Raw genomic sequence first — 23809 nt, forward strand, 5'->3', positions numbered from 1 at the left:
GTATGACCTCGGTGGTTATGCTGGTTAACTTGGTCGTTGTCATTCACTATCTAAGGACAACGGTCACCGAAGGTCATGTATGTGACCAAGCCGAAGAAACGGCAGAATGTACAACGCAATCAAGTATCTGCCAGTGTTTGCAGAGTGGGGTTGTCGATTCGAGAGACAACTATTCAACAACCCGTTTAGCCTTGCGTGCAACATGTATAATTGTGGTTATAGCTTGCATCGGTAATGTGCAGCCAAAGTGTCCGTGGTAAATGCCCCGTTGAAGTGTGTTTTAGGGGTACGTCACTATTTAAACCATGACACTGCTGCCTTTGATGAACAACAGCCTTTGAGCAAAGCACATATGAACAACGAGAACAATGGAATCCGTCAGTGCAGCGGCACAGAGTTTCATACCGTGGGAAAAAGTACAGTGATGAGGAGACGGCGGCATTGTCGAAAGACGAAAACCGCGGTAGCTGTCTTAGTCAATAGTGGGTGAACCTTTTGCTAAAAGCTGGGCGAGTTGGTTACTGGCATTATTAAACATGGTTACAGCGCCATGAAGACAAACTTTGTCTGCCAATTCTAGTCGGTCGCAGGCCTTAACCATCTTATATTGAAATTGGGCTTGGTAAACAAGCCTCGGCTGCAATATACCGCAGACAAGAGGTCAGGTTATATAATTTCTAGCACCGCTGGCCTTTTTGAAGAGATGCATCTAACGAGATGCAGCAGCTGGGTTAAGCGACGGCGTGCTTATCACCCAAGGCGCAGCCGAACCAGAAGCCGCACCACTCTGGCTTGAAACGCGATCACGCCTGGTCTTAATGACAGGATGCGCAGATATTTAAGCGGTGCATCTATACAGCAAATGCCAAGCTGGTTCCATTCAACATCACACAAAATCTTGCAGTCTAAACAAACATCGTCCTTCCGCATCAATCAGGTAATGCGGCACTATTTTACAGCTCTCGCCTTGACTGGCGCAGATCGGGGCTCGCAGCCACACATATCCGGCCACTAAAACAGAGTTACATCTAGTAATAGAGTGAACAGAAACGCTATCTAATAAGAAACACTCCCCTTTTTTTTGTCTGTCTTGGTGCCGCCCTGGCTTCCCCCAACCCCTTTTTTTCTTTTTTTCTGCTTCTATTTCTTTTCTTTTCTCCCCGCGTGCCCACTCTCACGCTCTTGTCCCCTCGTCTTGGGAATGAAGCTCACAGACGTCGGATGACAGCGCTTGTTTCATCTGGTAATCTCTCTCTTTAAAACCAGCCGCCAGCGACAACACCCGCACGTGACGTCACTGCACTAACCCTTTAAAACTAACACGCAGAGGATGACGAGGCCGCCTTTGACGAAGATAGGTCCTCCTATCGAAACGTTGGCCAGCCTTTCTGAGGCACCTTATCCCTATTTACAAACTTTATACCACAGTGTGCTACTCCATCTGTCAGCCTCTTTCTTGTTTTTGGTATCCCAATAAGAAGCATTTTATGCTTCCATCTACTTCCGCACGCGAAATAGCCAGCAGCCTTTTGTACTGTCTCAGCGGTCTCTGACATCAACTTCTGCAGAGTCATTGAAGCCATCAAAAAATATGTAACATAAAGCTCGAGGTAGGTTTACTGTTAATGAACGACAGCGTGCGCTAACGTCTCTGCTTTAAATTGTTTACTTGTACGAACAAGCCGGCTGAAGCCTGCCTCAAACTTTTCTTGATCGAAAAGATAGAGAAGGAATCGACACGAAGGTGATCGATAATTTACCACGAAAAAAGAAAGGAAGAACAGCCCCATCCAAGTCTGTATCATTCCGATGGAATCACTATTACTGGATTTGTGCGTATGTGCTCTTCCAGTGCAGCGTATAATAAGCTTGCACAATTTTGAGACAAGAAAGTTCTCCTTCGCCGCGTTTTATTGATGGAGTCAATATAGCCTGGTGCAGCGTTATTTCTCAAAACACTGTCCCGCTTGCGGTTCCTGATACGCTAGATGCAGGCAACGCGCAAGATAGCACAGACAAAGAAAGGAAAGAGCGCATTAGATTTTGTATTCGAGGGCATGCCGATAAATTGTGGGCGTATACGATTGCAGGCATTCATAGCAAACTCCATGATCTTTCATATATATTTCGAAAAGCATGACAAAACAAAAGAAAGAAACGAAAGCGCTGCTGGCGGCTTCTTTTTATCTTCAAAGTTAAGAAAGTGCAACGCTGTAGTTAGCATACAGCTAAAACAAAAAATCACCGCCCCTTTCAGTCCGGTAAGATGGTCCAGCAACGAAGCAGTGTTATTTACACCGAGTGTTGCACCATGCAAGTCAAACTTCGCAAGCAGTGTATATTGTAAATCTTTTGTTTCACCATTCTTTCACCTCATTTTAGCTTTTGCGTGCTTCACGTGGTGAGCATGCTTTAGGAGTGCTTTTTTTTCGGTTCTTCCAGTGTTCTTTTTTTTTTTTTTTGGCACGTGAGGCATGCTTTACGATGACGAGCCTGTTCACGAGCCAACTCTCGCTGACGCTCGGGGTAGGCAGCTTCTTCATCAGGAGTACGCACTACTCGTCGTCTTCCCATAGTTGTACCTGGAATAGAATGTGCGGAACCACTAATCCAACGCTCCGTATATTGGGCGCAAGGCTCACCACTGGAGATGCGGTCGCTGCAATCGTTTTGACCATTGGTTCGACGATTGACGTCTTTGTGTTTTTTAATGAGCTTACACACACCATGTTCGGTTGCGACAGAGAGAACGACATCAGTGACGGTATGCCCGCAGTCCGCCATTGTCGCTTCCGTTCGATGTCTCGAGTTTGCTCGGTGGTGTGGTTAGCAGCATCCGCCCGGCATTGCCGCTTGCGATTCTTCAAGCTTAAATCTGTCCGTCACGTAACACAATGAATGGCTCATACTTCCCTGAAGCGCTGCCTCCCCATTACGACGACCGAAGTGAAATTCTACGCTGGAATGACGAGCGGCAACGGAGTCAGCTGTGGAAGAAGACGACGACGCTCGAGCCATTGCTGATGATGATAGTTTTAGCAGGCTCCGACAACAATGGTCTGTATGAACAGCTTCGCTCTAAATATTTTGCAAAATTTTTAAAATTTCTTTTGCCATCATCGCCGGTTACGCTGGCTTTCCGCGCGCCATGAAGTTTGCAATATATTTAGAGCGCAGCTCTTGGGCGCCCGTTCCTTGGTTGAGCGTCGGCGTGCCTCGGCGTAACCGCGCGAAATGCGCTCGTACCACTGCTCTCGCGTTCATCGTCGTCTTCTACCACAGCTGGCTCCGATGCCGCTCATCATACCAGTGTTCCCATACTGCCCCTGCCTCTGCAAAGGCGCTGACAGCACTGGCCCTCTGCCAGTCGGTGCGGTAATTTCGATCAGTCTCAAATTATTTGCCTCAGTATATCGCGAAATGAAAACACGTACCGAGCTGCGCTCAAATTTCGCGTTAGGGAGTATCGTAATCGTCGGGCACTTTTTTTAAACTTAAAGTTCAGAACGCCTAATGCCTACACGAGTACATTTTGAAGTTGATGGATTAGATAGATAGATAGATAGATAGATAGATAGATAGATAGATAGATAGATAGATAGATAGATAGATAGATAGATAGATAGATAGATAGATAGATAGATAGATAGATAGATAGATAGATAGATAGATAGATAGATAGATAGATAGATAGATAGATAAATAGATAGATAGATAGATAGATAGATAGATAGATAGATAGATAGATAGATAGATAGATAGATAGATAGATAGATAGATAGATAGATAGATAGATAGATAGATAGATAGATAGATAGTACAACTATCTGTTTTGCTTTGTTGAACAATTTTGTTTTCGCATGCTCTAAAGTCGAAGCACGAAGCCATTTTTGGCAACTCGATCAAAATGGGGCCGCCGCAGCCAAACCTTCGACACTGCGCTTAGCGACACAATGCTACTGTCGAACTGCAGCCGGTTGGGATAGAGTACTAGGCGCGTTGTTCAGCTATTACTGAAGCACAATAATGTTTCACAACAGGTGGGAGCAGAGCGCAGGCACAGTCAGACGTGCTCCTCCGGCTTGTACAGTAACTCTCCATAACTTAAAGATGAGTGAAAGTTCAGCGGCGAACGGTGGCTCACACTCGGTTTGGCGCGATACGCATAGCGTGCGTGGGTATCTTTAACCGAGAGTCATTCTGCCGGTTCCAAGAAGTTATCGCTCGCGCGCATATTTCTTTAATTTACCAAAAAGCAAAGTGCGGCACGGAAAACACCGACAGAAGACATCCGTGAAATCGCCAGAAAGGCAGAACCTCCACGGATCTCTCTGGCCGGTTAAACGGCAGTGAAAAAAAAAAAAAAAGCGCAGAGTTTCTCGCCGAGATGTTTCTCGCGATGCGGGAACGCTGCGAGCGTCGGTTCGTTGCATTCATTTCTCCTCTTTATGCGCGCTGTGCTGAACAATAAAGAGGGACACACAAAGGCGACGAGCCACAGCACGAGCTGAGTGCACGTAGGTTTGCGGCACTGTTAGAATATTTCGTCGTTACCGCTGGCTGCCGGCTGATTAAAGAACACTGACATCACGGTTCCGGAAATTTCAGAAAACATTGTTCTCTCGGGAACAGCGCGTTCCCTTAACCTCCGTGCTTGTTAGCTTCTGTCCTTGGGACGTGAATATAATCCAATTGTTCATCTTTCAGGTCTATATGTCCAGCATATCCCCCTTGGTTGGTACGAGCTATAAAAGAGGACCGCCATCATCATGTGTTCAGCGCATGCTGGCAGCGTGCCAGAAGCTATACCAGTATTCCCATGCCGACTTGGGATAAGGCAGGTGGCTCAAACAGCTAGAACACCGCTAGAATTCGCCAAAAAAAGGTAATCGAAGTACTCGCGCCAATGCCTCGGAGGAGGGAAAGAACTTTATTGACGTTCTGCGAACGCGCCTTTGGCCGGTGGGACTAAACTTTCGGTAATCTGGTTAATAGTCGTTAAAAGAAAACACGAACTTTCTAAATATCAGGCCAGGTATTTTTTATAGCACGTCATGCTGCTTGTAGTATGTAGCGCGCGTCACCAAAGTATAACTGTGAAATGCAGTACATGTATATGGAGCATTTGGTGAATTTTGAAGAAAATGATGACAAAAGGAGTTTCTGATATGTTAAGTTTAGATTTAAAAAAAAAAACCTGAGAAATACTTAAGAAATAATGGTTCGGTTTCTGCTACGGAGATGACAACATGGGCTAAAAAAAAATACATTAGTCATGGTGTTAAGCAAGGAGACTCTAAGTCGAAGGTGCTTCCAATGCTGAAATGGCGATAGATTGTCCCATGCAATTATACCTCGAGAACTATAAGAATGATTGCATTTGCCCATAGTGTTTTGGTTGAGGAGCGGAATAAGCAACCAGTCGGAGTCGGTAAGAGCTACGTTTGGCATTCTAACTTTGCCCAAGAAAATTATAACAAGAAACCAGATGCGCGTAGAAAAATTTCTCGGGCGTTCTCCAGGTGAGAAATTTATGAAGAAACACCTTAATGAATGTTTATTTCAAAGCGTGAAGGGGTGTACACGAAATACGCCTGAGGAATTTTCGCACTATGCGAGAATGTCAGCCACAGGAAGGTTTCCAAGTACGTGTGAATCGCTGGGAATGCTAAACCGCTAGAAGTGAAGACTACCTTGATGCATCATCATCATCATCCTGATCATCATCATCATCATATTTTTTATGTCCACTGCATGCGATAACCTCTCCCGGCGATCTCCAATTACCATCGTCTTGCGCTAGCTGATTCCAACTTGCGCCTGCAAATTTCCTAATGTCAACACCCCATCTAATTTTCGGCCGTCCTCGACTGCGCTTCCCTTCCCTTGGTACCCATTTTGTAACTCTTATGGTGAACTGGTTGCCTGCCATACGCATTATGTGGCCTGCCCATGCCTGGATGTATATAATTTCGTAAACTGGACCGCAAAGTTTTCACATAAACCACCCAGTGTATGTTTTCGCATGCGCACATGGTAAGGTGCTCAAAAATATTGCCCCTATAAATACACGCAATCCCATGAGAACGTTCGTGTCACTTTCCAGCTGCCTCTCCGCGTTAGCGGAAAGGCAGATCGAACCCTTCCCTTTGTGCGCAGAGTGCGGAGCACCGGGTGCCTCTTCTCGGAGTTGACGATGACATCGCCGCTGTTTTCCTCTCTCCACATGGGAGCGTTTTTCTGTGCCTGCTTTCTTCCACCCCCCTCACCAAAGAATAAACGAGGCTGTCAGGTGTAAACTTGAACGAGCTTTTCTTCCTTTTTCGTTTCATTTTGGCACTTGTATGAGTCCGAGAAGTGCTTTTTATTTGAACGCATTGCGAGAAGGCGCATAACTATCGAGGGTGTTTTTCGTTCACGGAAAGAGGCGCATTCATTGATTGCTACTTAGGTTTATATACAAACAGAAACTAGCAATTACATAAAAGGCTGCTACTATTAGTCCAGATAAAGCAAAGTAGGGAAAGAAAGCCGACTGTTTCGTCTGAGGGGCACAAAGCGATACCGCTATCACCATAGGGCAAGTTAGCTTAAGTGAATTTCAAGTTAGCTTAGGTGGAGTTCAGGAACAACCGCAAAGCTCCACGCCTCCAGCAGTTTGCCTAGAATTCTCACACACTGCAACATCTGTTGATGCGTCACTTGATTAGCTGCCGCCATTCTGCGTGCATGGTTTGCTGTTGCCGCTGCAATATATGTGTTTGGGTTTGCATGAAAAGCAATGCACCAACCATGCTGTACGCTTCATCCCGCTAATAATAAAGCTGAGCGTTTTACTACTGTGGGAGTCCATAACATATTTTATGCATCTCGTACACATCTGCACGCTTCTGTTTAGAGCGCTCGAGCTGCACTTCAGAGCTAAGAGTATTGCCGTTGTATCTGCGACGTTCAAGGTACCGGGCTAAATACAGTGTGGTCCATGTGGCTGCCGTTTGTCGCAAGCACTGTCTCCCGACACGAGCAGCAGCACAAAAGTAACTCTTTCTTTGCGCAGTGCACCTCTCAAGCGCTCCAGGTAGAAACGTAAATGTCTGTATATGACATCCTATGAAACAGCAGATGGCGTTATAGAATGAACCACTTCAATGCATGGAACGAGTGAAAGTACACGCCGCGTGCAAAACCGCAAAAAAATAAAAATAAAATAAAAATAAAAAAAGAGAGAGAGAGAGAAAGAAAAGTGTGTGCGTGTGTGTGTATGTGTGTGTGTGTGTGTGTGTGTGTGTGTAGGAGGTGTCTTTCCTCTTTCATCCCAGACACAACCGTGTACATCAGTATAACAGTTGGCCCCACAGCGTCTCGTACGTGGAACAGTTTGAGCCGCGGATACACGTGCGTCGATAGTTAATTGTCCTTGCAAGGCAGACGGCAATCCAGCAGGAAGGAAACGAAGACGTATACGTTGTTACCGTTCTCGGTTAGTGTCGTTGACAGAATATTACAACGGGCTGAGTCATTCAGCCTGTGATTCGCTGCTCGATAGTGATGAATGTGAAAAAATAAAAACTAATACTAAACAGCACAAAAAAGGAGGTTTTAGAACTATTCGATTTCGGTACCCTCTTAATAAATGCAGAAGCGAGACGTTGGGGGGCATATGTATTGAATATGCTTATCAACGTGTCACTTCTGCGTTTGTTTATTTGATTACAATGACAATCAATTCCTTTAACAAGCTCTAGCAACGCAAGAATTAAAATCAGTGTCAAAGCTGACACCAATGCTGTTAAAGAGTCTGTGGGGAAGTCGCTGGAATACAGCCCCAAAGGAGGCTTGTACATAAAAAAATAAAACGACAAAAGAAAAAAAAACATAGGGGACATTTAGAGCGACTAACACTATTTTTCTTACCTCATTCGTTGCACCATTCGGTATTGCGTTTGTGTCTCAGGAAGAGACACATGTCATCGCTCGAGGCGTGATTCGTTTCCATTCCACAGAGGTGCAGAGTCAACTCGATTTGAGCGACTCAAGCCGTGGTCACGTCAGTCTTGGCTTTTCTTGAGGACACTTTCCTTGAGAAGCAGTGCTTCTGATAATTACATTGAATGTTTCTTGATTTTTTATAATGTCTTCTAATCGGTACCATGTGTTGACTAGTAAATCACTCCAAAGGGCAACCCACCTTTACAAAGTGTTGGTAATTCGGTAGGGTTGGGTTTCGTAAACGTAGATGATCAGAGCTCAGCCAACTCACAGCGATGTTCCGAGTCAGCCTGCGGAGTCCTGCGTCATGTGCGTGGCCGCAAGGGCCAATTCCGCGCCCCCCGACCGACAAGGGACAGAAGCACGCCGGACGGAAAGTGGCGCGCGCCGAAGAAAGCGCAAGCGTGCAAGCGCCATCACAGATGCGCACCTACACAAAGCGCAACACAGGACGCCCACTCCCGGAGCGACGCGATTTATCGCCGATGCTCCTTGTTTGGAAGGCAGGAGACGGCCGCTCGTTCTCGAGTTTGGGATAAGTGGCTTCGCCGCCGGCGCGGCCGCCGAAATCCCTGACGCTGTTCCTCGCGGCGAGCGCTCGTGTGGCGCTCTCGAGTGGAGACGACTGGACTCGTTTTCAACGGTTCCGACATGCTGCGTGAGCTGCGCACTTGAGAAGTTGAGTAATGAGTTAATTACCGCGGAGCCATTAGCATCTGAGGCCCGACTAAAAGCGGCCGCCAGCTCCGCGAGAACGAAGTCGGTTGGCCCAACTGACCTCAGTCGTGCCTTCTGTGCGCCGGTGTTGCGCAGCGCAGGAAACAACAACAACAACAACAACAACAACAACAACAACAACAACAACAACAACAACAACAACAACAACAACAACAACAACAATAATAATAATAATAATAATAATAATAATAATGAAAAACATGCTCAGTCAGAGCATAAAGGTTTCAAACGCGCTTATTAAGCGGATCATTCTCATCAAGGTCGGCGCAGTTGCTAGAATAATAAAGAAAACCAGCGGTAGGGAGCGAATAACTTGCCCGCCAATATACGTGTTTACATTTCGTAAGCAAGCTCTGAAGGGTATTTTTGGTATTTCAGAAACTCTTTGCACTGAGAATAGAATACAGCGTAGGGTAAAACGAGTTTAGGATTCGGATCCCCATGATTCTTGAAGTTTAAGTTAAAGGAACCAGAAAGAGAAATGCTAAGTCATGCGGTTTCGACCGAGAAAGTATTTTTTTTTAAAGCTGTTATGTTTGTTAAGCTTGTGGTAAGAGGTTCTTCCCTACCAGAAAAAATGAAGGCCGAACTTGCATTTCTTGAATTTCGCGCTGAAACCTCATCACTGTTACGTTAATTAATGTGACGTTCCGAATTTTAATCTATTTTCTCGTATTAAGGCCGTTGTGGTGCAGTAAAACTCTACGAAACTTGTCAAGTTCAGTCTTTGGCTTCTTTAAAATACAATGCAGTTCACCTTTGGCCATAAAAAAATTAACTAGGCCCGAGTAGGCACTTTAAAATCCATGACGTCAGGACTGGCTGGTGCGAGAACTTTACGGTGGCGTCGCCACCTGCTTTTCGTTTTTACGTCTGTTCTGTCTTCTCAAGCCTCCTCTCGCATTAAGAGCGTCCCTTCCCTTCTTTTTTTCAGAAAGGTAAAATTTACTGGCACAGCTCAAGTTATGTTTCAGTCTACTGTCCATTTAAATTTACGGACTTTTTTAAATAAGCTTTACGTACCTAGATACGTTTCTACAAGAAACTGAAAATTTAATGAGAATTAGAATTCATTTATAAAATTTGGCGAACATAAGGTGTGTCTCAAGCGCGATAAGTTGCTGCACGCGAAGGTTCTCAGACGTTTCGCGTACCGCGATATTCCGCCATCTTGGAAAATTCTGAAGTTATAAATGTAGCTTCGTCAAGGCGTGTCCGAACATGACAGACGTCACGGTTTCGTGGCCGAGTTCAATCTTTGGAGCTGTACTGAAGGAGCGATACCGATCGATAGGTGAGGTTCTCGACCATATAGAATTACCTCCGCACACGCGTTCCACGGCGCCTAATAACAGGCCCGAATTGCGGCAGCCGTGTGCAAATCCGTGGCCGGCGCGGACGGACACCGACGCGGCCAACTCAACCCGCATCGACTTCTCCCACGCAAGCGCCGTCCCTCGCTGCCCGCTGGCGTGGAACCTTTTCACGGCCCTCGACAATGGCCATGCTCCAATTTGCAGCATAAGCCGGTGTTAATTATCGGCCTAATGAGGCTTAAAATAGATTTCCTAACGTGTCGAAGGAGGCAGGACAAAAGGGCGCAGAGGCTAGGAGCTCCTGTGTGGTCAGACCGGGAAAATGGCGGAAGGAGGGAATCGATTCAGCGACGGCGCGCTGCAGCTCAGAAGAATTCATGATGTGCGAGAAGCCTTCCGGGCTGCTGTCCCTTGTGTTCTTTTCCCTGTGCTGTATTCTTAATGAACGGCTTCTCCTTCGGAGCCAGAATCTGGTCGACGGTAATCACGAGCGTCTGTACCCCGAGTGCGCCGTTTGTTATACGAGGCAGGTGCAAGCACCGCGGGCTGGCCTGCCTAGTGTTTGCCGAGGCACCTGGTATGCGGGCGAACGCGCTCGCAAGTAAGTATCCAGTGGGCGTCGCGTATGTTTTGGCGTGGGCGTAACCGTAGCCGACGTCTGTCACCACTCGCCGAGATGCGTTTCATTGGCAGTGATCCAAGGGCCTGGTGCGTAGTTTCTCCTGGCCACTTCAGGTCCTCCAGAGAGATATAGCGAAATAAACGTTGATGATTGAAAAAAAGGATAATATTAGTAACACGCTCATGATGGTGGTAGCGTATTGTCAGTGATTATCAGAATGACTAGGCAGGGAACAAAGTTACGGCATCAGACGAGGCCTTTAAATAATGTCAATTAACGCTGTTTTACGTCCCAAAACTGTGGTTTGGCCACTAGATACGCCGTAGTCGGGGCATTCGGATTAATTTAAACTACCCTGTAGTTGTTTTTCACGTTCACCAAAATTTAAGCACGCTAGCGTTTGAATTGTCTGCCCCCTTTGGAACACGACCACCTCTGCTGAGAAGGGAACCCGCGACCGCGTGGTCAGTAGCGGAATGCCCTATATAGTTCCTGGGCGTTCGCGGCACGTTTAAAGCGAAATGGCGCAAATGTGATCGAATGCTTCAAAGCAGACCGTCTTCGCCGTATCCAAAATTATGCGCAAGCGTGAATTTTACTTATGGTACCATCGAATACATGAGTTCCGATGCTCACCAACGTTATCGCTTTCTGTTTCCAGTGTCTGAGTTGAACGCTTCGCCATAATTTGGTCACGATCATCACTGTCTTCTTTCTCCCCACTAATACTGAATTCGAAGCCTTCTTCGGCTCATTCCCGGCAAAGGTCGGTAGGTCTTTCCTCTCTCGCCACACTGTAATAAAGATGCATGACCAACAGTGTAAACGAACCTCTCTGCCTTCAAGCACAACAGTCCAATGCTCTAACCACTATGCCATGATCGCACACGCTCTCCTCCCGTGCTGAAGCCGATTAGCTCTTTGAGGCGTTTGACGCATGCGTCTCCTGCCACTTTCTCGACTTCTTTCCTCGCGACAGCTCGTCCTTGGGGCGCTCTGTTAGACTGCACTATCTCCGGGATCGCCCGGCATTCTTCAGTACTTTCCTCGTAGCAGACAAAGCTACGCAGAAACTGTGCGACGTTGCAACGCTTCATGATAGCCCGGTCGATCCCGTTTTATCATTTCTTCACCGGGATACAAATGCCATTGTCGTTTTAACATATACCACATGGCATAAACATAGGTACGTAATAGTGGATGTACGTAGTCGAACATCACGTCACAATGCGCGCTTCTCTCGCTAACGCCCGTTCAGTACCTATACAGAACCCAATAGTTGCCATGTGGTACAAAGCGCGTCGAGCAGCCGCAGTAGAAATGATGCCGTTGCCGTCATACGATCGTAGTCAATGCGGTCGTCATATTTCGTGGCCATTTTTGCGTATGTGGACGTGGGAAAGTCTTGGAGCTGTTAGCTACTACCACTCTTGAATACTGCAGAGGATGGGGCGCTCGTGGAATCTAAAAGTTTTGATGCCACAAGTTGCATAAGAAAGACTTAGAGTTGCACAAGCAGCCGATTGTTTGGCCCCTAAAGTCCACAAACCGCCTGACACGTCCGGTTTAATGGGACGTACCCAATCCGCTGCCATGGTCAGAGAATGGTGCTCTTGAAGTTTTTGTTACGTAGACATAAATACCTAAGAAAGTAGAAGTTGGAAGGGCCTCTATGTAGCAGGCCGTTCAGTTACATTATTATGTAAAGAAGGGCAATATTATTTATTAGTTGAATAAGGCATGGAAATGTCACGGCAACACATTTAAGTCTCCTTGAAGTGACTGCATAGCATCCGTTGTCGGTATACAGAAGGTTACGTAGCACTATGCAAGACAGCTGTACGGAATCGAAACAGAGAAAATACCGAGATGATGTTTAAATAGAAGGCTGACGATTTCTGGCAGATTATTCTTTCTACTGACGAATAATCTTTCAGTAGCAAGTACGATAACTGCCCTGTGCCTTCAAAATTTGATTGAGAATATAAATGACTAAGGGACAACGTGATTAAGAGTGATGAACTAGATAAGGGGATCATCGAAAAGGTCAAGGTGAGAAATTTGTTATACTCACGATGAAATGCTTCGAAAAAGAAAGTGTTTTGAATATTTGTTTGTTCTTCACGTCGCATAGGTGCATGCCAATTTGTATAAAATTTCTAGATCTTGCGTGTAAATATTTAAGGCAAGTCTCGGACGTGCGACCTGAAGACACACACACAAAAAAAAAAACGGCGAAAAAAAGCCACAATGTGTGCCAACAAGAGTTTCTGTGCTCCTCTTCACTGTCCCGTTTAATCAACAGTTATGAGACCTACTGTGTATTTTCGACCAGCATCCGGGCTTACAATCTCGTTGAAATTGAAACTTCAGTGTGCGTGTTTAAGAATTCCCAGAAACGGACGTGAGATTACACAGACGAGGCCAATATTGGTAATCGAATATTCATGTAAAAAAAAGTGAACGTCGCATTGACTAGACCCCACAACCGGTAGCGACGCCAACGTCGCGCTATTATACCATTCATCTGCAGCGCGATAGCGCTTATGTCTTCAACAGAGAATATGCCTCGGCCATTCAGCGATACAACGGGTTGGAAAAAGCGCCGCACAGAAGCGTACTGCACCTCTCGGATGCCTCATTTAATGAACAGAGCAATGAAAGGACGCAGACCAAAAGCGCGGCTGCGTTAAGGCCTCTCCCCATTCCCAGTCATGGCGCACGCATTTCACTTAGCGCTGTCCAAATTTACCCGTTCTGATAGGGCGCGCGGCCCGGCTCGACGCTTATCGAAGCGCAGGCCGCAAATTGATTAACTGTCGAGGTCGATTGGCGACCGCTAATAAGCGCAACCGTCGTGCATGACCCCTTATTGAGCGGGCCGCCTCTTTCCCCGCCGCCCGCCTCCGTGAAAACTTGTGCGACTGTTTTTCCCGTGCCCGGCGCCGAGCCCTCGCCGTCGGCGAAGAGGATCGCGGGGCCCGATGGTTGGCAGGCATTTCGCTCGCGCTTTCGCCCCTCTTCTGTTTCTCTTTCTTTGCTCTCGTTTTTGGCTGCTCGGGAGTGCGCTCCTCGTTTCGCGCCCGGCGGGAGAAAGTGGAGCGACGGGCGAGCCGATTAAGCTGAAAGTTTTGGGACGCTTCGGCACCCGAGTCGGAGGGTTCGTTCAGGTGCGATTTTTCAGCGGGAGTTTCAACGCAGCACTCACGTGCCCGGGCATGGGCAGGCTTTTGTGGACCCGCTTTCCGGCCCTTGCATATTTGACGAGGCACTTCCTCAGAAAGGGTAAGGTGGCGGGAGTGGTTGGGGGGACGTGGGGGCGAACATTGACACGGAGTGCCCGCATATCTAAAGCTGCTAAATGACGTCTGGCTAAACCTATTTGTATCTCTTTTTATGTTGAAATTCTTCACTGAATGTAACGGAACTTTTCTACTTTGTTGCGCATTATACGAGATTAATGTACGCTGATGCATTTTAGTCCTGTGCATGTAACTCTTCTCTTTTCTTGTTGGTGGCCATGGACGTCCTGATATAGTGAAAATGAAGGCTGCAAAAATCAGTTTATTTTCTTCTTTCTAAGCTTTGGCACTTTCTGTAAATACTTGACGGAAGTGCATGCATGCACGGAAAACCAGTTCGTGCATGTTGTCTTTTTCTTTTTTGAGCCTCACATATAATTCTTACCATTCACTTCATGTTATGCTGCTGCATTTGTGGCTATGTACAATGCCGGTATAAATGACTGGCGAGAGCATCTTTTCTGAATTTCTTTTCTTATTAATCTCACTTGGTTTATTTGGTTTGAGTCAGTGTTTCATTCCTTGAATATTTTTCTCTCGTTTCTTTCACTGGAGAATTTATAGGTGACAAAGTATTACATTTTGTCTCCTCATTCCTTCTTGTAGGTATCACAAGCCTTCAAGGAACATCTCCGTCAGCTCCGCCGCTGCCTATAGATTGCGCCCGTTGCCTACAACATATCCACAAATCTTCCTGATCCAATAAGAAATACGTTTCTCCCCGTGCTCTTCACAAAACAATATGCCGTTTTATCGACTTTATGAATTAGCGACTCCTTGGTAGCCGCTTTCGGCTATTGACGTAAGCTGCTAACTTTACTACCCAATAGAGAGATTTCAGTACAATCTCACGGCAGCAGGAGAGTTGCGCAAAAGTCACCTGGCACCATTTCCAGCACCTCTAGAGACAATAACACTGTAACACAGCGTTAACGTACATACGTATTTTTATGCGAACTGCGTTAATATCGCGCCTGAGCGTTAGCATGAATGCGGCGCCTTGAGTACAGTGAGATTAGTATTAGCAATTCAGGGTCTTCATGATGACGGTGACCTGTTTTCTCACATTGAGGCACAGTGCACGCGGTCATCAGTGTTATTAGAGAGAGGGAGTTCGACTCATGTTGGAGGAGTGAACTGTCGGTTTGGTGACTATGCAATCATCGTACACTTCTGCGGAGGCTGAATGGCAGCGAGGTTTCCTGATGCATGCGGGATAGTTGGACCTACAGTCGCAACGCTGAAGAAGGAAGTGAAATTCGAGCACTACAGAGAGCTCGTGGCACTGGTTCCGCGTATACTGCTTTGGAGGACTACTGCAACTGTGAGACATCCTTTGCAACGCTTGGTGACGTGATTCCTGAAGACTCGCTCGTGCGATCCCTTCCTGGGGAAAAATCGACGCCGTGATACGGAATGACAATAGCGCACACAGGTCCGACGCATCTGAAAACGATTTCCATTTTGCTCCACGTATTCCTCTAAGTGCTATTTTCCGCCAAGATTCCGACCACGTGATTCTTTTACAGATCTACGAAACAGAAGGTGACGAGCACAACGGGGATGCCGCTGCGAAATCAAATTTGCAATGTCCTGCTTCTCGGGGACATGCGGGAGCTGTTGGGCCATAGTCTCTGTGTATTTTTTTTGCTAGATTGATTAAAGACAGTAGGTAGCGTAAGTTGCGGCTAATCGTAATTCAAGTATTTCTCTAAGTGCAGCTCATAAAGAAAATAACAGTGAAGCGAACAAAATAATTACAACAATAGCATTGTACAAAACAAGTCGCATTAAACGAAGGTTTCGTTCCTGTGTATGTGCTTGTTTGAATAGTAGAAAGCCTCATTTTTGTAGCCCGTTTGAACAAGTTGGAGAATAATGCTTTCAGCCAGGGTACAGAGCACTTGTTTGTCACATCCCTGCATTATCCCCTTCGGAATGTACTCGCAAAATCTCTGAGGTGCCACATAACTGCGGTAGAGCGAACCATTTTTGCGTGGTAACAATGATAGCTAATTTCTAGTCGTCCGCTCTCGGAAGTACTGCAAGTAAAAACGCCCCATTCCATAACAAAAATAACTGATACATTGTTTCGGGGACGGAGAAACAACGTGTTTTACAGCTGTCAGTTTATTGAGTGTATGGCTGAAATGCCCTTCTTAGAGTTTAAATTTTGCTGAAAGAGGTAGCGAGTAATGATTAAAAAATTTAAAAGCATTTTCCTACATGTGCATGTCCCGTCTTATGCACGCACATAGGAAGTCTAAAAAATTAAATTATGGTGTGTAACATGGAAAAACCACGATCTGATTATGAGGCACGCCGTAGTGGGGGACTTAAGAAATTTTCACCACCTGTGGTTTTTTAACGTACACCTAAATCTAAGTAAGCGGGTGCTTTCACATTTCGCCTCCATCGAAATGCGGCCGCCCTGGCCCGGATTCGATCCCGCGACCTCGTGCTTAGCGGCCTAACACCATAGCCACTAAGCAACCGCGGCGGCTACATAGGAAGTCTGCGAGGCCTGTAGACATCTGAAGTGGTATTATTCCATGCGGAAGAAAATAACCGCGATAATAAGCGGTCACCTTGTTCTGTAGACGAGTTGCGTGGCCCGTGCACGCATCAGCACCTGGGTCTCCGTTGTGACGCCATATGTTTGCATGTGGCTGGCGCAGGTGTCCCGGGCCGCGCGTTCGTCAAGGACGTGGACAGCAGCGCCCGCTGCTCGCGTTGGGCCAGGAACCTCGCTCGCAACTGGCACGCCGAAACCTCGCCCTCTGAGCCCGACTTGAGCGGCACCTGGGTCTCGCAACGGTACGCGAGTGCGCCTCTTTGCTCTCACGGGTCGTAGCGCTGTAGTACTCGTAGTTTCGTAGCCACCTAGAGTGTAGCAAGCAGTTCCACAGACGGACCGCTTTCTCCCTAATAGTGCTTTCTCCCTGAAAGCAAGATACCGAGCATGATCCAAAGCCATGGTGCGCCGGATTTGAGTGAGGCTGCCTGCGTACGCTCTTGCTCGCTCTTGCTCGCTCGTGCCAATGCAGTTCAAAGTACGTGTGCTCTCCCGGAATGATTATAGGATCCTACATATTCTCCAATCTAGGTTCCGACCAAGCTAACGCCAGCTTCAGAACATGACCGATAAACTGCTGTCTCAATGGTTCAAGAATTTCATTCCGCGTAGCTTCCGGTTCTATCCACCAGTACCAGAACCTAGGGCATATGTATGCCCGTCACACTCCCATAGCATGTGTCCACGGCACGCGTACCAGCGGGAACGCGCTTGAGTGACGCCTCCTGGAACGGCACGTCCGCGGCACCGAGTTTCGTGCCAAGGGTCCATCACGTTCGTGGACCGAGCACAATATCCTGTTGACAGCTCTCGCGCGGTGATCGCGTATTGCGGATGATTCAGCGTCCGTTGTGTACGTGATCGCGTTTATCTGAAGCTGCAAAGACCTGGTACCACGAAACTATTCCCAGGTAAGAATGGTTGCTTTTTCTCATCTGTCCAACGACACCTTTGCTATCATCTCGTTCGTCACGGGCGGACGCATTGCGCATGAGTGCTGACCATATAGGAGCCACTGTGTTGCATGACTGTATAGAACAACGCTTTGCTACGGAACTCCCCTGTACGCGACCAGATTAACTATCAGTAAACAATAAATTGCACTCGCTTCTGCTACTGTTTTACAATAATATAATCAGAAGCATTAATTTCATCAAATATTGTTAATCATTTCATTTCTTGCTGGTATGTGAAACACTTTTGTTGTGAATTTGAGGAGCAAAAAGAAAAGGTCACACGGCCGAGCTTTGTACCTGATTGGTTTATTTGCGTGCTTTTTTTTTCTTCGAACTCTTATGAACGATATAGAACAGGCGACCTCTCGGGACTATATCTCGACATGACACAAAAAGCAGGTACGGGCTCCAAATGTTCTTCGCAGAGCTTATTGACAGTGCCTGATGTTTTGCTTCAGAGGTTTCAAACAAGCGAGAGCCTGGAGTGTGGTTGATCTTGATTTCGACGCTACGTGCCCTCAGCGAAAGAAACATGGGCCAGGATAACAGAACGATTTTATTTCAATTATTTTCCTTTTCGCGCATCGCAATTGGTCCGTACGCACTCCGCATATGTTATCACCAATATCGGCAAGTCGTGAGCGGTAGGTTATAAGAATGGAATAAAATCAAGCGAACGGAATCGCTACATTATACTGGCCATGATTTATTAAAGTGACATCGTTTGCAATGAATAATGGATTACGTAAATACCTAGCCTTGCCCTTTATCTTTTAAACTGCAGTCGAACGCCTTCGTAACGAAGTGCTTGGGTCCTCCGAAATCATTCGTTATACAGGTCACTTCGCGCATCGCAGAGATCACAATACAACCATGACATAACTATTCCTTCGTTATACAGATCATTTCGTTCTACATGTGTTCGTTGTAGAGGCGCTCGACTGTATAATGAAAGCTATTAGTGGCTGCCCAAGAAGACATTCGCAAACAACTGCTTGCACATTATAGTTTCACACGCCGCGCACGGCGAAGCTGGCCCCTGCGTGCCCATACGAAGCACCGGAAACTAGAAAATTTTACTGAAAACGTCGTTCCCTCTGACGTCAGTTGACGAAGGCTTGAAAAAAATCACAAACGCAATGCAGAAACTGTCACCGAAGGGAACTTAAGGCTGATGATGGAGGAGTAAGAGAAACGAATAGGGGACAACATCGCCGTTGGTTGACCGACGCAATACATGCCATAGGTGCCGCACCGACTGGTCATCATTACAAGCTGGCATTAGCATGCAAGTTGTCTCATACGACCAAGATCCCAGAAATCGACACGCCGTAGCTAACCTCTATGGATATACAACGTTGCCGCACCGCTCCAATCTATATTCCCGCTGCAAATGAAGTCCGCTTCCCGGCGGGGCTATATAACCGCCGACGTCGGCCATGCCCTCGGAGGGGACCCTGCACTCTCCGTCCAGAGACAGTTCGGTGTTTCTGTCTCATTCGTTTGTTTGCTGCTGGTTTTTTTCTCTGTCCTTAGTGCGTCGGCATGCTCACGTCGAACAGCCCCTCCTGACTTCCGAGGAAGAGGAGCAATAAAGCACGAGGAAACAGGAGGTTCACGAAGGAGAGGGAAGCTATGCGACGATATACTCAGACACAGTTGGATGGTCCATTTGCGCGTCTGAACTCGGCTTAGAGAGAACAAAGAGCTCAGCGAAACAAAGGACACGCCAATCGCCAACAAGATAAAAGAAGAAAAGAAAGGTGCTGCAGCGCGTTCTGGCATTATTTGAAACAAACTTAGTTTCTTGTTCACTTTCTGCGCCGAAACCTAATTAAATTTGCATTGCCGGCGCAGTCTCGTTTGTTAAGATGTGCTAATAGTTTGTCGCGGTCCTTCCTTTAACGGTGTCATCGTGTTGTTTGTGTCTGCGCGCGTACACACAGACACAGTTAAATATCTGTGTATGTATGTGCGATCATGCGTGTTTGTGTGCGTGCGTGTCGCGTGATTGTGGTTGTACTCTGCTGCTGGCTCATTATAATGCAGCTGCATAGCTCCATTAGTTGTGTTACAGCTAGCGACATATCCACAGTTCACGCAGTTCATTGTAATGTCGGCGGTGGCTTATGCATGCTTAAGTTGTTGTCCTTCCAAGCTTAGAATGCGTAACTATTTCCCGAATTTAAGCAGTTATGATGAGCAGTTTTCCTGCGTTTCCTTTATACAAGCGTTCTGCAATGGACACATACCATGTCCAACGTTTTGCATCGACAGCAGTTAAGCGCTCGAAATTGTGTTTGCCTTGTCCTCCCTGTCCGTCCGTCCATTCCGTTACGCTGAGACGATTGTTGTCGTTATCGACGACCCATAACGACTTTTGTCGTCGTCAGGCCACTTAGTCATCCCCAGCTTCACCATCGCCAAAGGGTGAAGGAAAGGAAAACTTATCCACAACCGCCACCACTGGTATTCAGCCAGTGTTCCTGGAGCAGTGTGTATTTGTGAGTCAGGTGCGCTAAACACCGTGCATCGTGCAAACATCGTGCAACATTTTCTTTCTTTATTACACGGGAGGAGAACTTAAACAAAAAACGTGCCACCGAATTTTAAGGTAACTGACAACACGTTCAAAAGTCAGGCAAGCACGTGCAAGCGCCGGATAAAGACATCCAGTCCGGCGTACGCTCAGCGTACACACTACGAACGTTAGCAGCAGATTATCGAAAAAACGACCGAATGCTTCGCGGTGGTTCAGCGTGCCTGTCACACATTATACTGCACCAAAGGCTATGTAGGCCAAGTACTATGAACATGTCATATGCTGGGTCACAGGGATCTTTAAAAGGTAGGAAACGAATCGTGTATGGTGTGATAACTAAACCTTTTTTTAAAGTGTTATTTGGAGAATGTCTCAGAGGAACACCGCATCCCTACGCTCTACAAAACAGTGATCAATCGTTTGAGCGTGGGCACACAAACGGTAGTTTGTCGACCGCGGCACGAAACGGCCCCTTTACTCCAACCAGGTTTTGACAGGAAGGGTTGCCGAATGTAACTTAAAGAAAAAGGTTTTGATCCCTAGACGAATAATCATTCGACGTACACGCTTAAATACATCTAAGTACAAACGGTAAAGCGGGACAGGAAACAATGTGTCTATGAGTGCAGCAGAAATTTCTTTGTGGAAGGCAGTGAAAATATATGTCATACTAAAGCAAGCCTTTAGAAAGTAAAAAAAAAAAAACCTTCAAGAACCTTCTTCAAGAACCCCCAAGTTCGTGCATCTCTGACAGTTGATTACACAACTATTTCTGGAAGGTAAATTAGGTGTCTCATTAAGCAATTTTGTAAGATATCTCTTAGAAATGAACTGTTTGCATCAGGAAAGAAAAATAACCGGGAGACAAGTTGTCTAACAAAAAGGGAAACAAGGTCAAGACCCCCTCACTCGAGAGGAAGAAATAGGTTATCACGCCCCATGGCTTCAACACGGGAGTTCCACACATAAGCAGCAAACACACGATGGAAAGCCTGCAACCTAAGCCGCGAGCAGTGTAACACCTGCAGGACATACATAATTCGAGCTGCTAGGAACACATTGCAGCCTTTAGCTCGGCTAAGTATGGACAACTGCCGCCTCTGCCATTTGTTAACCTTACGTTGTGCTTCTGCAACTTCCACTGACCAGTGAGAATTACTATTGCGATATTGAGAGATGGTACACCTAAGTACTTGGAAGTCTTGCTTCCACTGAATACCTGCGAAGTTAGCATGCTACACCATTGACCGAACTGGGGCCCTGAACTCTTCTCAAGATTAACTGCTGCACCAAAAGCTGAAAACTGCTGCGCTATGGCAAGGGCAATCTCTACGTTTTTCTTGTCAGCACAGAAGGCGATGTCATCTGCATAGGCAAGGACACGAACCTCATTGGACGACAATGTGAATCCGTGAACGGTATGCACCTTCAGAATGCGGGCGTAAAGCGGTTCCATGTACAAAGCGGGAGTGCAGCGGTGGCGTAGAGGTAGAACACCCGCCTCGCGTGCAAGAGGTCCGTGGTTCGAATCCCGGTGCCGCGCAATTTTCCACCGGATTAAACAAAATCTGCGTGTTGGTAAAATTGCACAAACACTTCTGGAGATTGGCCTGATCCCGGTGACCAGAACCGGTAACGCACTCCCTCACCAGAGCAGGATTGGCCACCCTGGTGCAGTACTTGGCCACAAACCTCCTATATGAACACAACAATCAAACCCCGGCCCTCAGTCCCCAGCAGCTGCGAAGCAACTGACCACGGCGGCGGTCAGACCTGCGACGCAGCAGAGGGTGCTAAGAATCCCTGGTTCCGGATAGGCCGCCATTGGAATCTGAACCTGGCAACGTTTAACGCTAGAACGTTGTCTAGTGAGGCGAGTCTAGCAGTGCTATTAGAGGAATTCGAGGGCAGTAAATGGGATATAATAGGGCTCAGTGAAGTTAGGAAGCCAAAAGAAGCATATACAGTGCTAAAAAGCGGGCACGTCGTGTGCTACCGGGGCTTAGCGGAGGGACGAGAACTAGGAGTCGGATTCCTGATTAATAAGAATACAGCTAGTAACATACAGGAATTCTATAGCATTAACGAGTGGGTGGCAGGTCTTGTTGTGAAACTTAATAACAGGTACAAACTGAAGGTTGTACAGGTCTATGCCCCTACATCCAGTCATGATGACCAGGAAGTCGAGAGCTTTTATGAAGACGTGGAATCGGCGATGGGTAAAGTCAAAACAAAATACACTATACTGATGGACGACTTCAATGCCGAGGTAGGCAAGAAGCAGGCTGGAGACAAGGCAGTGGGGGAATATGGCATAGGCACTACGAATAGCAGGGGAGAATTATTAGTAGAGTTTGCGGAACAGAATAATATGCGGATAATGAATACCTTCTTCCGCAAGCGGGTTAGACGAAAGTGGACGTGGAGGAGCCCGAACGGCGAGACTAGGAATGAAATAGACTTCAGAATCTGCGCTAACCCTGGCATCATACAAGATGTGGACGTGCTCAGCAAGGTGCGCTGCAGTAAGATGGTAAGATGCAGTAAGATGCAGTAAGATGCAGTAAGATGGTAGAATAGGATGGTAAGAACTCGAATTAGCCTAGACCTGAGGAGGGAACGGAAGAAACTGGTACATAAGAAGCCGATCAATGAGTTAGCGGTAAGAAGGAAAAAAGAGGAATTCCAGATCAAGCTACAGGACAGGTATTCAGCTTTAACTCAGGAAGAGGACCTCAGTGTCGAAGCAATGAACGACAATCTTGTGGGCATCATTAAGGAGTGTGCAATAGAAGTCGGTGGTAACTCCGTTAGACAGGATACGAGTAAGCTATCGCAGGAGACGAAAGATCTGATCAAGAAACGCCAATGTATGAAAGCCTCTAGCCCTACAGCTAGAATAGAACTGGCAGAACTTTCGAACTTAATCAACAAGCGTAAGACAGCTGACATAAGGAAGTATAATATGAATAGAATTGAACATGCTCTCAGGAACGGAGGAAGCCTAAAAGCAGTGAAGAAACTAGGAATAGGCAACAATCAGATGTATGCGTTAAGAGACAAAGCCGGCAATATCATTACTAATAGGGGTGAGATAGTTCAAGTGGCTGAGGAGTTCTATAGAGATTTATACAGTACCAGTGGCACCCACGGCGATAATGGAAGAGAGAATAGTCTAGAGAAATTCGAAATCCCACAGGTAACGCCGGAAGAAGTAAAGAAAGCCTTGGGAGCTATGCAAAGGGGGAAGGCAGCTGGGGAGGATCAAGTAACAGCAGATTTGTTGAACGATGGTGGGCAGATTGTTCTAGAGAAACTGGCCATCCTGTATACGCAATGCCTCATGACCTCGAGCGTACTGGAATCTTGGAAGAACGCTAACATAATCCTAATCCATAAGAAAGGGGACGCCAAAGACTTGACAAATTATAAACCGATAAGCTTACTCTCCGTTGCCTACAAGGTATTTACTAAGGTAATCGCAAATAGAATCAAGAACACCTTAGACTTCTGTCAAGCAAAGGACCAGGCAGGATTCCGTAAAGGCTACTCAACAATAGACCATATTCACACTATCAATCAGGTGATAGAGAAATGTGCGGAATATAACCAACCCTTATATATAGCTTTCATTGATTACGACAAAGCATTTGATTCTGTCGAAACCTCAGCAGTCATGTAGGCATTACGGAATCAGGGTGTAGACGAGCCGTATGTATATATGCTGAAAGATATCTATAGCGGCTGCACAGCCACCGTAGTCATCCAT

At 46.6% G+C, this 23809-nt stretch overlaps 1 protein-coding gene across 1 annotated transcript in view; it reads left to right on the forward strand.

The window, feature by feature from the left end:
- LOC142563903 (protein APCDD1-like) overlaps positions 1 to 23809 on the forward strand; it is a 335375-nt gene that overhangs the window by 49651 nt on the left and 261915 nt on the right. Inside the window, exon 2 of the mRNA XM_075674605.1 lies at positions 16646 to 16784. Within this exon, the coding sequence (XP_075530720.1) occupies positions 16646 to 16784 (139 nt within the window). The remainder of the gene's footprint in view (positions 1 to 16645; positions 16785 to 23809) is intronic.

Source organism: Dermacentor variabilis, chromosome 1 (assembly GCF_050947875.1).
Source record: "Dermacentor variabilis isolate Ectoservices chromosome 1, ASM5094787v1, whole genome shotgun sequence".
NCBI classification, from domain to species: domain Eukaryota; kingdom Metazoa; phylum Arthropoda; class Arachnida; order Ixodida; family Ixodidae; genus Dermacentor; species Dermacentor variabilis.